The sequence below is a fragment of the Andrena cerasifolii genome, chromosome 6 (genome assembly GCF_050908995.1).
Source record: "Andrena cerasifolii isolate SP2316 chromosome 6, iyAndCera1_principal, whole genome shotgun sequence".
NCBI lineage: Eukaryota > Metazoa > Arthropoda > Insecta > Hymenoptera > Andrenidae > Andrena > Andrena cerasifolii.
The window spans coordinates 17,009,730-17,026,872 of NC_135123.1; the positions used below are offsets into that span (position 1 = coordinate 17,009,730).

The following is a 17,143-nucleotide window of genomic DNA, read 5'->3' on the forward strand; positions in this document are numbered from 1 at the left end:
CAGTGTCGTTGATCGCTCCTTGGAGTTACTGGCCGTGCTCCAGTGGAGCAGCGAAGGCAGTCGAACTACGGGCTTCGACCGCGAAGGTTGCTGGTCCACCTCGCAGGTGCCACGGCTCGCGTACGCCCGTCCGGGAACGTGGAAATCACGCGGGTTCGCTTCGATGGACCGTTCGTGGAAAGAGAACGAGACGCTTTCGAAGTCAATGCTGCTCGGGAACAAACGGCTGCTGGGTAATGAATTTCGAAATACGCGCGGCGCGTGTCGCGAAACGATTCTCCCTCTGAGACAATATTCCCCGTGCCTTCGTGCTCTGCGTTCTTCTGGAAGAAACGCCACCTTGTTCGGTGTTTCAACTCGTTAGCGGGGTGGAGTGTCGCGGTACCGTTTCGAAAATGTTTACGCTCTGTTTAAGCGCTAAACGAGCCTCCCCTTTCCTGCGTTTAATATATTTTTACCTGTAGATGACGGGGGATTGACAATGCACTCGCGAACTCCGGATTCACCGACGCGTAAAATGCTTATAACGAATCGGTAGAACGAATACGCCGAGCGTCGTCTGAATTTATTTAAAATTCAATCTTCGTGGAAACGTGTGCAAATAGTTCGAGGCTTGGGAAATTTTGTGATTTGCCGCCTGAGATCGTACTGCATAATGTATTTCTTCCTTTCTCCGATGTGATCAAGAATTCTTTTAAATGGTCGCATTTTAAAGCAACTTTCTGAGCATATGCGTCGGGTTTTTCTTAAATAAAACGAGAGTCGCGTGAATTTTCACCGAGGGTGGTCGGGAAACTGCGGAGCTCGTGAGTGAACGAAGCAGCGGATAATTATGTCGGTAATTAATACAGGATGTATATTAACGTGTTTAATTAAAACTCCGAGGTAAATTTTTCTACGTAAAGATATTTAAATGAAATTTATCATTCATGAACCAAATGAGCCTCGAGTTACAAATATTTCTGCGAACAAATTCTGCGCCTATGCTATTACGTTTTAGTATTCCGAACGCTGACGGACAATTGTGTTGCTGCATAATTTTCCAGATTGATAAAACCGAATTGAAATCAATTTCGCCGGAAACGTGATTTGCTTTAATACAGAATTTTCCGGCAGATAGAAGAGGGTCCTTCGAAATGCACCAGCCTTCTATAAGAAAACTCGATGAATTTTCTCTCGCTCGTTCTTTTTTCATTAAACGCCGCCCGCGTGTGCGTTAGTCGAAAGAGCTGTATGAATCGAATTGAAAATTCCGCTCGTGACCGTTCAAACGCTGGCTTTGGGGGAAAAAAATATCCAATTTACCAAAGCCCTTTGTGCAAAACGGTACAAAGTGGAGGTGCAGCATCGTTCGAACGTTAAACCCCTTCGCAAGAAACGCTTGCACGTGAAATCCTGCGAATTCGACTTGGCAAAATTGGAGCCCAGTTTCGGTAGACTGAGGTCCATAATTAATGCAGACTATAGGATCAATTGAGTGTCGCGAATGTTTGAGCACAAAAGTGCAGTTACCGAAAGTGAATGATCGAACGTCCGCCGCGGAAATGGAGCAAGTTTTATAAACTTCGATTATACTTTTCTATTCAAAGAAAAATGCCACACAAGTATTCGATTATTAAGCGATTATTAAAGCTCCTTAAGCTCAACAGAATTGAATTTTCAAAAGGTTTCATTGGGTGTATAGATTAAGTTTCAATTTTTAGCAGGAGGTTCTGAAGCTTTTTAGCGAGGATTTTAAAGTTAAAGGAATACTTGTAAGGGGACTAGCAAAGTGTATCTAAAATTAGATGATTAAATTGAGCAGAAACACATCACTGTAGACTATATAGCATGACGACTGTGAAATGAGTAAATCGGCAGGTAAAAGTAACATTTCTATCGACGATTTTACGTGGCTCCCTTTTGGAATCGAAGAAAGGGGGATGCATTCTAGGTCACGTGTAAAAATATTCGCCTGGCTTATGAATAAGAAATACTTGGAGGAAAGTTCCAAGGTAAATGAAAAATATTTTGAGTCCAAGGCACACTGTCTATAATAAGGGTAGCCAGCTTGTAATTACTTCATTTCAATAACCACTTCGTTAGTCTTTAAAAAAGGAGAAGGAGCAGATGAATTGTGATGAACTGTTTGAAATTAGGAAAACAAGACATGCCAGTCGAAAAAATTGACCAGATATTTCTAGCGCGATTAAATCCTACGAAGGAAATGGGCTTTGAGAACTTCTCTACGTAACTTAATCGATCAATTATTTTTCTAACTAACGAGAAAATGAAATATCACGTTCTACTTGTCTAAGATGTGAATTATGTCAATTATCCGCAGAGCTCGATCTGGACTATTTGGAAAGGAGGGGAGGAGACACGATTACCTGTGAAAACGCCGAAAGCGGATCTAAAGAAGAAGAAAGCCCCGCAGACACTCTGGATCGTGTCAAAGTTGTGTTTCTCGGTGCACCTGGGGTGGGAAAGTCCAGCATAATTAGGGTGAGCAACGTTTTCACTGAAACAGATCGATATCGATTAAGGGGTTGGGCCACCTTGGGGGCTCGAAAATCATATGTAACTTTCAGAATTGTCTGGGGCGAAATTAGATAATAGATGAAAAAACTTTTTTAAGTCCTTTATTCTACATGACTTATGGAATATAAAAAAATGTAACTATTTTTTTTAAACAAAATACCATTGCTGCTGCTCTTGCATTGTTGCAGTTTTAGGAAAGACACTCTCCACGGATAGCAGTAGGATAAAAACCGAAAATTTTCATTATTCACATGAAGTTTACTGCAGAAGTACATAGCGATTTGTCAAAATTTTTGTGAAAATGGTGGAAGAGAATATCAGTTGTAGCCGGAAAAGTTGCCTAAAATTTTAAGCTAACTATGTCTAAAATTGCCTGTAGCAAGAAACGTGTGTACTTCTATATATACTCTATTATAGAAAATACTATTAAAATTTCAAGTGAATCAAATAAAAGTTATTCTGCTAGCCAATTTGAGGAAAGTGGTAACTCGGCCATGTTTTAATATTTCTGTGCAAAATATTTACACAATATATTTACCAATACATGCCCTGAACGCAAGAAGTATAGAAATAATTTTCAACTTCATAGAATCATAAAAAAAATTCGTCTAATTTGGTGCTGTTTTGAGCGTCTCAGGGTGGCGTAACCCCTTAATACCTGCTAACGTTTCCCTTACGAGGTACTAGAATTCACTAAACCTCTATAATCTGAGTCTCGATAACCGAATTTCGCTTAATCCAGCTTACGACCGCTTAATTCGAGGTCGTTTTTCAAATAAATTATCGACGCCGAGTGCGTGTTTCACTTAATCGCCACTTGCCGCGAGAGAACAGTTCAACCGATCACGCTCCAGCAACTTCTCACTCAACTACCAATTCCTGCATACAAATACCTGTTCCACCCTACCAGCTAACACCCCCGCGTCTAAAGCAGGATCTACTAAGTAAAAGTCTTATGGATGTCTCCACTAGCAGACCCAAGACGAAACACACACCTCCCTCATTTTTCTTCGTTGCGCCGTACCTTCAACCCGTCAACTTCCAAGTCCACCGCCTCATCACTTAGGTAGCTCAGATAACCGAGACTCCGCAACGCGTTACACCCTCAACTTTACAGGCACAGCCTACGATCGTGTCGAGTAGTTTTTGAAGAAGAGCGTAGGGAATAATAAATGTAAATAAATCCAAGAATATTAGCTGATAACGACAAGCCACTTCTGTCAAAAAGAATGGCCCTAATCCCCTCACCTACCCTGCATTGTATGTGCTTCTGGAATATTAACGTAACTAGAGCGTTTCAAACCAGCGCAAAGAAAAACCGCGACTTTAAACCTCCAGTGCTAATTTTTAGCACATTTTTTTCCCCGGATTTATATCTCGCCACTTTGAGCGGCTTCTGTAATATTCAGTCAGAGGCACTCTTACTGAACCATGGAACAGTTTGAGACGCAAGGGTGTAGGTAATGTATATTCCACATGGGCTTCGAAACGCTCACTAAAGAAACGCTGTATAATTTCAGCTAGCAAATTGGATTTCGCATTTACTGATACTAAAACAGAGTACAGCTTTCTCTTTAATTGTTTGTTGCCTTTCTTTTCATCGTAAACACAATTATCCGATTCGCTCACGCTCCCATAATTTCCAAAGTCGCCGGCCATCCGCGTAATTCTTAACCGCGATGCAGTCGCGTCGACCTTTCTTTCGTCTCCGTGGCTCTGTGATATTCATCCTTCGTTTACGATCCGTCGACGAGTACGCGTTCGACCTTCGCCAACCTTTAACTACACAAGAGGGGGTATTCTTTTCACTTTGTCGAAGCAATTTTCCCTCTCGTTTCAAATCCGACTTACAGGTCGAAAGCAGTAAAATATACTGAATTCCACACGACCCGAACGGTGCCTGCGAGCAGCGTAAGAAAAATCGTTTCCATTCCAGGCACGAAAAGGTAGAGGAGAAGGAAATTAAAGGTTAATTGTGTCGAAGGCTCGTAATCGGTAAAATTGCGAGACCCCTTGTTTCGCGATCAGAAATGTAGGAAAAAGGAACGCGAACCGTTGACCTATCATCTAGCCGTGATGAACGTCGTTTCACAAGATGATAACTTCCGTTCATTTCCGGAGACAGTTTCCGGTTCCCGATGGGAACTGTCACCTCCTGAGGAAATCGAAAGTCACTGAAAAGGGCTGGAGAACATTTCGTTGGAAAAACAACGAGCACGTAACATCTAAGAGTTTCAACAATTTTTCAATGGCAGCATTTTGCAAAAATATCTGCAACTGGATTACCGAAGAAGTATAAAGTCTTGAAGAAAAAATTGTTCGTTAAAAAGAACTATTAACATAGCGACAGATATGTTTGAAAGTGGGAATAGTCTTGGTCATTTGCTTTTGATTATTCTCGTTGAAGATTCGTCGTGTGCTCTTTGAATATTTCTTAAACATATTCGATTTTATTCAATTCTAGTTATTTACTTGAAATATAGCGCAGCGGTGATCTGTTGCGAGCTCTAAAATATCGAAAGAGAATTTCATCGCTATTCTTATGATCACGTTCTCACGCGTGCAACAGAGGGCGGTCTAAACACATACTTGAACTACTTAGAAAGGGTTACCTGGGAAAGAAAAGACTCCCTGAAAAGACTCTTCAAGTACCTAGCGCCGTGCATTGCGCATCTGAAAACGTGTCTTATTCTTAATAGTTACCAAGGAAGCAGAGAGTTCTATTTTATGCAGAACGTCGCCTCATATTAGGCGACAGTGAGTTTAAATATTTTGTACTCTCAATTACAACCACTGCTGAAACAACCATCGGTCATATTCCTGCAGAGTTATCATTGCACAAATGTAATATTTATCAGCCAGGTTTGATGTTTACCTGAAATTCGTTTATACAGACTACAGCGTAAACACATTCTTTTCCATGCAACATGCTGGTGGTAAATTGAGGGATGTATTTACACGTTTACACGCGCAAGGGGTATACAAACTAGGTACACTTCTCTCGTGCAAAACTGTAGCAATCTGTACTCGACCTTTCTTCCTTCAACCCTCTGCTCTAACATAAAGAATAAAATACTCTCGAGACGCCACGTTACTGATTCCCCATGCATATCAAGACTCCAAAAGATTGCAACGCATTCTACTGTAGAAACAGAATAACATCGCTCTTACCACGTGTGTAATAGAAAATAAAGAATCTCACCACGGTGTAATAGACAGGTTTTCCAACAACTCTGGAGAATGTGATTATTTCGTCTTAGTTCTTCTGGCGACCGCTAGATTGGCGCTCAAGAAGAAAAACCATATATTTAAGGTTGACTTTCTGGTCAGAAGACCCCTCTAAGGCCCCATCCTTAGAAAAAATTATGATTTTATCCAAACTATATTTTTTTCTGTACTACTAGGGGAGACCGGGGCTAGTTGTGACACAATACGGAGCAAATTGTTACATTTTACGAAAACAAGCTAATTATTAGTAATGTAACTATATTTTCTTGGACAAAAATACATTTATTAATGGTAAAAATCTATTACATTAAATATACAAGAAAAAATTATGACTAATCCGTTAAAAATAATATAAAAAAGACTACTGAAATCAATTGGACTAAAAAAGGTGATTATCAACGTCCGTTTAATACGGCGACTCACAATTAATGCAGACATAAAATTGATTTTTTGGGGGGTCTGCACGCTTCTCATGTGCTCACTCTTTGCAGTCTATGCACTGAATCCAATTTGTGGAGCCTTTCTATGAGAATGCCCCTTTTCGTATGCAACAACATGCCCCTACTTAGTCTTGTGTAACAACTTGCCCCGTTGACACCATTGTGTATAAAATGCGATAAGTTCATACCAGTTTGGTGTAGCCTTATGTTCTTGCTACGAATCCGTAACTAAAGGAACGTGGTAATATTAATTTACCTACATTTATCTGACTGTTCGGTAGGAGAGATTGAAGTGGAAAGAGGAAAGTTACTGTTAGCACCGAAAACTCAAAAACCTGTAACAACGTGGCAACGCGAAAGCCGACTACAACAAGACACCATACACGACCGTGTATGGTTGAAACAAATCAGCCACTTCATCGTCGAAGTGATAGTAAAAGCGACAAAAACTTAAACAGCTTTGTAACAACCTGCCCCTGCCACATCTAGACCCGGTCTCCCACACACTGAACCCGTTTTTAGTAATCTACCTCTTCGTGTTCCCGAAAAAAATGTACCCCCCAGAACGTTTGCCACCTGGGCCTTCTTTCGTAAATCCGCCACTAATAATGCCACTAAAATCTCCACTATTATAATTTCCTTAACGGTCAGAGGACCGACAAAGAAATGTTCACGAAAAGCCGCTGGGACAAGGGTGCTAAGTCGGACCACCCGTCTATTACACCGTGGATCTCTCTGAAATTCCACTGGTATTGCCGAGCGCGGGTAGCTTCAAAGGAATCCGCAATTTCCAAAACCCATGCACAGCTCTCCCTGAATACTGTTGCATGCCCGTTAATGAGAAAGGTTCGCTGGAATTGTACAAAGAGGCGCTGGTCCTCGCGTCGTTTGCGTATTACAGCAATTCGTTTGGAGCGAGTTCACCGAGGAATACAGGCCGACAGAGCGCAGGGAGACTTTCTATCCGAGCGTGGTACTCGCCGATCGACTGTACGAGCTGAAAATCACGGATCTACCGACGATTCCGTACTTCCCGGTCAGCTCGCACCTCGAATGGACCGACTTCCGTTACTACGGCCTGAGGAGCGCGAACGCCTACGTACTCGTGTTCGATCTAAGCAACCAAGACACGTTCCAGGTATGTACACACCCGCCCACCGTTACGAGCCGAACCACGAAAAAGCAACAGGGTGATTCGGGGAACGCGCGCGGGAACGTGGAGATCGTAGCCGTACAGTTAGAGCAATGCTGTTATCACAGTATTGATCTATAGATTTATCTGAACAGCGTTTAAACGAACACTTGATTATTTAAATACCGTTTGAATAAACAATCGAACATTTCACATTCGAATGGTGTTATTTGGTAAAGTAGAAATAAACTATGGAATGGTAATTCGATTGGGAACATGCGAAGGTATTGTTGTTTGAAAGAATTGACAAGCTGTGAAACGGGTGTGAATAGAATCTTGAAGAAAGAGGATTATGGTTCTAGAAATAATATTTCTGTGAAGTCTGAAGCGGTCGAGTCTTTGGAAATAGTTTTAAGGTGGTACGAATCGCAAAAAGTAGCACGAAACTGTCGATTTATAAAGAATACCTATGCGGCTTGGTGGATCGGGAGACTTGAATAAGTAAAACGGAAAATGAATAGAATGATAAAATTTCAATGTGAGTTCTGGTTTATAAATGTAATACTGCAGTTTAATTAATGATCGTTCTCGTTCAGTTATCTAAAGCTCGTGTCCTCGAATCAGTTTAAATAATCCCGGCTCCACTGTGCTTTAAATTGCAATATTTATTCGAATAACCCCTGTCACGTAATAAGCAAAATTATGTCATTCGAGGTGGAAAAGAGTAAATGTATTCAAAAAGATTCTTGAACATTTCACTACCAGCAATAACTGGTGGATCATTCTGTGTCCATTATCAAAAGCAATAATTGCTGATTTTGCACATAATTTTGAAATGAATTATAAATATTCATAAATAATTATAAATGTTTATTTACAATTTATCGAAGAATTAGATGAAAATTTTATTAAATAACTAGGATAATCTTTCCATTTGCTGTATTGTAAAATATCACTCTTCCTGGTAACAGTGCAATGTTACTGGAAAACGTTCAATTTACAACCCCGATCTTTTTTCACCGTTGTCTTAAAATTTTGCTGTAAAAATCTAAATAACCAAGTCCGTCCTCTCGGGTACCTTTCTTAAAAAGATTTTCCACCCCAATCGCAGCCAAACTCTCGCATTTCGTTACAGACCCTTCTTTATGGTTAACAGAGGGGTTGGAACCCTTACTCTACCCTTGTCATTCTTTCCTATACTTTTTCCTGCGGAATAAAAAACGTATAGAAGTTCAAGAAACGTGACTGAATATTTACACTATCCTTTTCTAATCTACTGGCTCGCTGTAACTTTAAATACATAAATGTATTTGATCGACTACTCGTATACAGCACACATTTCAAGCTCTGTATACAATTTTCAAACAGATCTAAAATTTCAATAATTAATCAAATTTACGATTAAAAAAAATGTTTAAAACGAAAAAGCTTTTGATGTTTAAAGTGACCATATTTGTGCCAAAAATATTCACTTTGATAAAACTAGAAATTGAATTCATTGCAAATTTGTATCCTCTCCATATGGAATCATTATAAAATAATTTTCTCTCTGTAGGAATTTGCAAATTACAGCGCGAATTCACTGTGTACCGTCGGAACTGATTTTATACGGCTATGAAACCTCGAATATACTGACGGTCCCGGGAATGTACTTCGGTTTCATACATTTTTTAAATGAAATTTCTCTCGATAAACCGCATAAGCTGATGTTCAATAAATAATGAAACTAAGCCCGAGAGTTACTTTTCCGTTTTCCCGTCTTCGAGTATCCTTCCAGATTCAAAACTACATCAAACATGGAAAGTTCGTTGGAAACTCTCCACGGTTCCGCGTTTTCGAAGAAGTTAAATACGAAGTTTGATTATTTCGTCCCAGGGGCTCGAGAGTTAAACCGCAAAGGGTAGAAAGTAAATTTCGCTCTTTGAAAATCTGCCTCAATACTGAGGCGTATCGACTTATTATTCATATGCAAACATTCACAATTAAATTCCATCTTCAATAGTACTTGAACGTTAATTTAATTTCAAGGAATGTTCAATCAAATATTGTGCACGATTTGATTTCAATTTAACGAATTTGTATAAATGCTTGTCAAAGGATAAATTGAGTTTACAAAATTGACAAATTCAACGCCACACCGTGTGGGTGAATCCAAATAAATGAACATCTATAAAAATACGCTAATATTTATAAAGCGCTAGATTCGAAAAGTTCAGAGTACCGAACGGTTTAGAAATTTTTATTTCGAAGCATGCAACCAAAGCGGTGACATGTATATCGAAAATTAAACGATTTCGATCATATGTTTAAGTACGCGAGCGTTTCCAAAAGTTGCTCATCAAAAGCGGAAATATTTTCCTGCTTTAATTTAAATAACGTTCTAGCAAAACTCAATGCAAACAGTCAAAGGTAATTTTATACGAACTCTAAGCGAATATTTAAGTTCAAATTATCGATGACTGTATCACGCATTTGTCACGTAATTGGTGATATAAAACGTAATAAGATATGTCCACATGTTTATCTTAAAACAATGTCGTCCTTTATTTCACAGTATATTAGAACGTTACGTGAGCAAATCTACGAAGCACGAGACATGAGGGGTGTACCGTTATTAGTAGTCGGGAACAAGCAAGACGAATTGTCGCCAGCGGCTGCTTCCGGAACTCGGTACAGGGACATCGTCAATCTCGTGAGGAAGCACTGGCGCTGCGGCTATGTCGAGTGTAGCGCCAGATTTAACTGCCGCGTCGTACAGGTTCGTTCAATCGAAATATTCACTGTGATTCCAAATAATCTGGCACGTATTAATCACCGTCCAAGCTTTCCGCAATTAGGATGTTACACGCTGATAAAGGACTTTCGCATTTCCCTTAACCATTTTTAACTAGAAAGTCAAACCAGCTACAAAATTAAAATAATAAAACATTGATCCGATCTGCACTGGTCTCTCAAGGAACTGAAAATCAATTCAGGTGGCCGCGATATCATCACTGATTCTGCGCACGTTTTTGTGTATCTCCCTATTTATTATCAGCCGAAATTTTCACAATAATCTTCTAATTACTAAAATAGTCATACTATGTTGGCACACCAAATTGGGAAGGTACGAGAAAAACAAGAGATTCTTCTTAAACGCGATTGGCCACAAACACCTGAAATTGCCACTGTAAACTTTGAACTAATTATTGTAGACTGTGATATCCAAAACTATTACTAGGTACACGTATCTCACTTGTTCTCACTTCCCCTCACGCACTCTTACTTTCACTTTCGGTAAACCCTTGCACAAGCAAGCGAAAAGTTTAATGTTATACACGCTCCAAAGCTTCCCAGAGTACCCAGATAATAAACATATATCTGAAATTCGTATGGTTTTGATAACACGGGTGCGAGTCCCTGTCATCACTTTTCTAATAGATTCAAAGATCTGTGCCCTCGTGTTCTTGGAACTAACCAGGTCCACGAGAGTCGAAACTCAATTGTCAGGCAACCAAGTCGCAACTGATGGTTACCAAACGTTTTCATCGAAGGGGAACCCAAACGCAAACCTTTTCGCACCCCATGGAGCATCTAGAGAATTGCCTCTGGGTTAACTCCGATTCCTGATACCCCTGCTTCTCATTAAGCCTGGGTGGAGCTGTCGAGATTACGAAATGGTCCCAGTCGAGCTTCTTCCACAGTCTCAGCTCTGGTGAGCTAGCTCGGGCACCCCGGGATCGCCAGTTCCCGCCTTGAGGGCATGTTCCCAGGGAATAATCACCTATGAAACAAGCCCCAAGCCCTGGGGGTAACAATCGAGAAGTTGTCAGCTTGAGCACTGACCTCGCCTCGAGATAAAGAAAGGTTGAATCTTGGAACATAGCGTTGAACCTCGAACGATGACCATCGCTAATTACGATTCTTGATCGTGTTTCGGGGCATTACTGTGTTAATAAACCACAAACATTTTTTATTACAAAATACTTAGAAATTTTGTATTTATTCCAACACTATATACATAAAATAGTAACGCGTAATTTTATGAAGTCTTTCCAAAGAAACATAATTTTACAAATCCTTTTGAATCAAAGTATTCCACGTATATACTGTGCAAAAAGACTTAATCATGTTCTCGTCATAGCAAATGTTATTAATACGGGATATATAATATCACTAAATATTATGGAACGATACAGTTACGACACCCTCCTCACTCTTGACTTACCACCTTATTCTCAACTTTTCTATCATTACTTTGCAATTCATACGTAACTTTTCATCGACGCGAGTGTTGTATTGATTCTGCTCGGTCGGCTTACACTCAGGCACAGAATTTGCTCGATTTGAAATTGCAACGCGGTATGACTGATACTTTGTGCTCAAGTTATTTATATCAGGAACGACAAATTCCGATCGTTGCTTGGACCCGCTATTTTTACTATTCGGGGAAGTCAAAACTGTCTTCCCCTTTGCTGGAATACGATCTTCACTCCTGTGCTTCGACTTCCGTATTTCATTATTCGATATAATTATGGTGCCTTCTGAATCGGAGGAATATAAATTTGTCAACGAAATTTCATCGCTCATTTCTCCATTCCCTGAACTAACATCTGAAATCGAACTTGTCGATATATCTGTACTCGATACATCTTTATTCGCATCTGCGGGTATTAAACCACCTTGGTAATTATTTATTTGTACATTTCCTTTTCTTCGAGGATAAATAGCTACCGTACTACACGTACTATTTACGTCACTATCATAATTTGGTAGTAGCCCTTTTTCCTTTACACATCCATTTCTCGAAGAATCCTGTTTACTTGTGTCTTGGCGTTCTACAATCTTTTTATATGCCCGGTTTAGCACTTCTAAATTCGGTGTACTATGTACCGTGCTGATCGAACCAGCCACTGAAGTTCTTGAAGATTTTTTAATGACATTGATCTCTTTTAATCTGTTCAAAAGGCCTGTCAAAGTTTCATCACTTTTCGACTTAGTGTTATTGTTTTTTTCAACTTCAACTGCAGAGGTGCAGTTTGTTTCCACTGGCTGCTTATTTACATTGATGTTGACATCTGGTTTTGATATTTTAGTTACTTTCGGCCTTTTGTAGTTTGCAGAGAATATTTCACTACTAGACTCTGTCTGCGCCGCAGTTTCATCTGAAAATTTTCAATATTAACATGCTATTTACATTACAAATCTGAAACACAATGCGCAGAGTTACAATTCATACCACATCGATGGTAAGGGGCCACTGAAATTTGTTGCTGTACAGCCAGTTCTTTCTGCAATTTCTTAATTATACTATTGTAAGCGCACGTTATGCTTTTACCATCCTGCCCCATTACTGTTTCGTCTTGCATGCACCTCAACTGCAACTGCTCTACTTTCAACTTAAATTTAGACAGAATGTATTTCAATTCCTCCGTCATTTTCGTAATGCGAATCCTAATGTTCGCGACGGCCTTTTGGTTCTTCTTATTTCCTTGCTTATTTTGTTCCAACGGATTACTCGTTACTACTGAATTCGAAGCATCCTGTTTGTTCGCACTAGTTCCGTTGTCTATTTTCCAACTACTTTCCATGCCCTCAACTTTATTCTTTCTGTCACTATATTCTTTATCGTTGGATAGATTATTATTCCTGTTAATAAATTTGGGACCGCTATTGTCACCCTCGTTTGTAGAACTATAACAAATTTTTTTTACATTTGACTGTCCTACTATGATCCGTTTACATTGCTTCTTCCGATAGAGTGTAGTAGAGCTTTCTGAATCGCTAGACTCGGATAACATGAAGAAATTTCTCTTCCTGAAACAAAGCATTGAAACTCAATTTTCTCGTTGCATTTGTAACGTGTCACGCATTAATCAATATGTTACCGTCATCCAACTATATCCCCGTATTCACTTTGTCAACAAATTTCGAGAATGTTTTGAGAAACACATTTGGAATCCAACAGGTATTTGAATGAGCAAGGTCTAATTTCATTGAATAAAATTGTTGCGAATATAAATTACACTGCGTTACTTAAAAGAAACACGTGTGTACTTATAGGGGTCGAAAGATGAGAAAATGAATTCGACTAATTACACAAGAATGTAGTTATTGAAACGCAGAAAGGATATAAAGAAAAGCTTACATTTTCCTGGCTTCCATCGTAAGAATACAATCGAACTTGAATGATGCAAATATTTACAAATTTTATTGGTAAAACATATGCGACTTTGCATTCAAATAATCACGCATCTACTTGCGGGTACTTTTATTTACTTTTGTTCGCTTGAAGCCCTCAAACACACGCAGTTTGGGAAACAAAAACCGGTTACTGGCGCTGCCAGCCACGCTACTATTATGCATAGTTCTGCCCCCTATAAAGAAATATATAAACACATATAAAGCAAATCCTAAGGGCGGTATTCTCAGTCGCTACTTATTCTTAAGCAAATGGTTAAGCATTCGGCATCCTTTACTAGCTACTAGGTTAGTAGAGGATGCCGCATGCTTAAGCATTTGCTTAAGAATAAGTAGCGACTGAGAATGCCGCCCTAAAGCACCCTAAAGAACGTTGGATCCTTTAATCATGTCAAATAATGTGTAGCAGAAATGTATACATAATTTGAAGTAACCATGAATACATAAACCGCAATTTAACAACTGACGTTTATAGGAAAATTTAATGCCCAAGAATTGACTTTAAAATTTGGAACGCATTCTATGAATTTGCTTATAGAATTATGATACTTTAAATTAAAGTGACCAGATATTTTCTGTTCCAATGCGGGACAAGCAAGCAAAAAAGAAAGGGGGTTAACAGATCCGTGAGGAGATCTTTTCCGTAGTTTATTGAAGAATTTACAATATATTTAAAAATACACAGTTGAGATTATAAAGTGATACATTGAAACGAAATTAAAAATATTTCTTTTCTCACAACAAAAAGAGTAGAGGAAACAGTAACTTTATGCCGCTGCGAAAATGTAAAAGGTTACATGTCCAATCCGGGACACTTTGCAGGGCACTTTTCGATGCGAGACAAAGGGCTCAAATGCGGGATGTCTGGTCACTTTACTTTAATTTCAAGGAAAATTTGTTCTGTACTCCTTGAACATTCCCATTATTTTTTATGTAACTTTTAGTAGTAAGATTGTTTTGCAACAACAGGTATTTCGAGAATTAATGAAGAGCATCCAGGCAGTCGAAGGCAGACCACCTTCGCCCACTTCTGCACCCTCGCAGCCATTACGATCACACCCCCAAGACACCAGTGAGAAATGCATTCTTCTTTGACATTGAAGCCAAAGAATCAGCGTACTCGACATCTGTGACCATATTATCAGAAGAAGCTGCTTTTTTCCTTATCACGATACAGGATCATAGTTTTCTTAAGACAAAGGCGAAGGCCAAACATTGTTGAAAAGGTTTACTCGCGAAGCAAACATTCCCGGTACTCAGTTTACCGAGTTTCGATCCAAAGTAGAAATTGATGAATCTTTATTGGTTCATTTTTTAATTCTGTAAAGTACAGCATTGCGATTGTTTGAAATATTAAGGTCTTTCATGAAAGCCGCACACTCGCGTTTCATTAACGGAAATAATTCAAAGTTAGTATCTACGGTTTTACCGATGCTTCTGTAACTCTAAGAATAACTCTGTAACTGAGGCGAAGAATGAGAACCATTATTACAGTGGTAATATCTTTGTTTAAACGTCACAACGTATTTGTTTATTAAACGGGTGTGCAAAATTGCAGGAATTTTCTTTTCACGAAAGATCTTTCAAAGCTCGCACATTAACAGTATTACGAGAATAAAATGCAAGCACTGAGGATGTCCTGTATGGATGTCTGGATCTCTTTTACGAACATTTCCACCGAAACTGCTCATTATATAACTTTAATATGAAAAGAATAATGCAATCACGTACAACTGCTATTACTCTTTCGTGTCAAAAGTAATGGAAAGGTTGCAAATACGTATTTATAACATATAACTGCCGAATCTTCCAGTACCCATGTACAATTTAGTTTGCTGTTTTACTATTCATTTTAATCTGTAAATATGCTGCGCAATTTTTTGCTTTATATACAGAGCGATATAAATGAGTTGATCTTGACTCCTACCTATCAATTTTTCTCTATAAATTCCCCACATACGTACTTGATTTCTACAATTCGATATACTCCCCTGAAGAAATTCATTTATAAATTGAAATGTATATGGATGGATAAGACAGCAACGAGACTGACAAACTCACTTGTCTTCGAGAAACATTGAAAATCTGTTTGTCTCAATATTCTTTAGTCCTTACGTCACATTATTTCAAGGATAGATTTGATGTTATAGCCCTGCGTCAGTATAGGGTTTCTAACAGCTCGCGAAGCCCTTGTTTTTATCCTTACGAAAGAAATGCGTGATAACGGTAGAGTGAGCTTTACACCCTTCCTGATTTCTCGTACAACCACATTCGTATCAAATATTTTCCCTCCACCTGACTCTCGTTACTTTCTTACTAGACTGCGTGTACAGTTCAAATCATCTATCAAAGGAAACTCGAACGACTGTACAAATGCAAGAGAATCCCTCTGTATTGTTCACATTGCTTTATCTGTGATACACTTTATTCCATCACGTGTTGTTTACTATTTTATAATCGTACCTCAGGTATACGAAGCAATCATGACATTTTCGTTCATCTTCTAGCAATGCGTTCGGCCTAATAATAATAATGACGATAGCAAAGAAATAAATGTAACAATAGCGTGTTATTGAGAGTTACCTCGGATCAAGCAATAGCGTATACAATATACATACATATATTTTACTATACTGTTAAGGAATTAATCACTAGTCTGTAAGCGTAGTTGTTGATTGTATTGTATATTGTTTTTCCCGTTAGTTGTTGATATTATGCGGTATTGTACACGTGCATTTATGCAAGTCTGTAAACTGTGTGATCTCGTTCTTATTGTTTACACGTATTTCAAAGGCACAACAAAGCTCATTGGCGACTATGAATTGGGACAAGATCGACTGGCCGTTGAAGGTCACTGACGGAACATCCCTACCATACATTTTTAAGTCTGGGTAATTAATACTTAAACGTGTAGACGTGTAAACTCCTCGTATTTCTAAAAAATCAAGGGTAAAGTGACATAATAGTAGAGATGTGTCTATAGCGAGGGAAATGACGTTGAGCGGTCAATTGAGTTTGTCCCGACTGCGATGGAAAAGAGATTTTTACGTTCGACAAATTAACACTGCAATCGATTATTAACATCTCGGTTAACTTATTGTTGTTCATTGTACGCGTAGATAATACAAAATATACGTAAATGTGTAATGTATCGTAATCGTGATAGATCGATTGTATGTTGCGTAACATACAAACCATGTGTTCGTTGGAAATCTTTGTACCGAAATAGGATCTAGACAAGGTAAATTTCGGCGCGATTTGTACAGTTATCGTATGTCGTGATAGCGTCGTTTTACATACAAAATGTCATTCATTATTTTGTATGCAGGAATAACGCAATAAAAAGACTATGCGAAGAACACGTTGGTCTACAAATTTTATCCCCTCCCTCCTCTTAATTCTAAGGTCTCGATTATGGTATGTGGGCTTTTAAAAGCTGGGTTTAAAAACCGGTGTTTTTGATAAATTTGTAAAATTCGAGAATCAATTTTTAAATTTACAAAACCGGTTTTATAACAGTTTACTGTAAGAAAAATACTACATGAAATAAAGACTTATAATTTATATTTTGTACGGATTTTAGTTTTTTTTTATTTGGTTTTGTATGCGGTATATTTTATTTTGTTATATTTTTGTAGTTCCA

At 38.7% G+C, this 17,143-nt stretch overlaps 2 protein-coding genes across 4 annotated transcripts; one reads left to right on the forward strand and one right to left on the reverse strand.

The window, feature by feature from the left end:
- Positions 1-16,859, forward strand: LOC143370462 (ras-like protein family member 10B). Its single transcript, XM_076815613.1, has 5 exons — positions 1-233; positions 2,324-2,484; positions 7,090-7,326; positions 9,875-10,078; positions 14,470-16,859. Exons 1-5 carry the CDS (start codon positions 164-166, stop codon positions 14,593-14,595), a joined length of 798 nt encoding a protein of 265 aa, XP_076671728.1. The 5' UTR covers positions 1-163; the 3' UTR covers positions 14,596-16,859.
- On the reverse strand, positions 11,450-13,657 carry LOC143370459 (uncharacterized). Of its 3 annotated transcripts, none has more exons than XM_076815603.1 (4): positions 13,448-13,656; positions 13,188-13,334; positions 12,539-13,116; positions 11,450-12,464 (listed from the first exon to the last, which is right to left on the reverse strand). In XM_076815603.1, the coding sequence occupies exons 3-4, from the start codon at positions 13,098-13,100 to the stop codon at positions 11,524-11,526; spliced, it is 1,503 nt and encodes a 500-aa protein (XP_076671718.1). In that variant the 5' UTR covers positions 13,101-13,116; positions 13,188-13,334; positions 13,448-13,656; the 3' UTR covers positions 11,450-11,523. The 3 variants fall into 3 exon arrangements, with proteins under 3 accessions (XP_076671718.1, XP_076671719.1, XP_076671717.1); XM_076815604.1 differs by lacking the exon at positions 13,448-13,656 and adding an exon at positions 13,357-13,375 and having other exon boundaries at positions 13,188-13,326; XM_076815602.1 differs by lacking the exon at positions 13,188-13,334 and having other exon boundaries at positions 13,448-13,657.
- Positions 16,860-17,143: the final 284 nt, after the last annotated feature.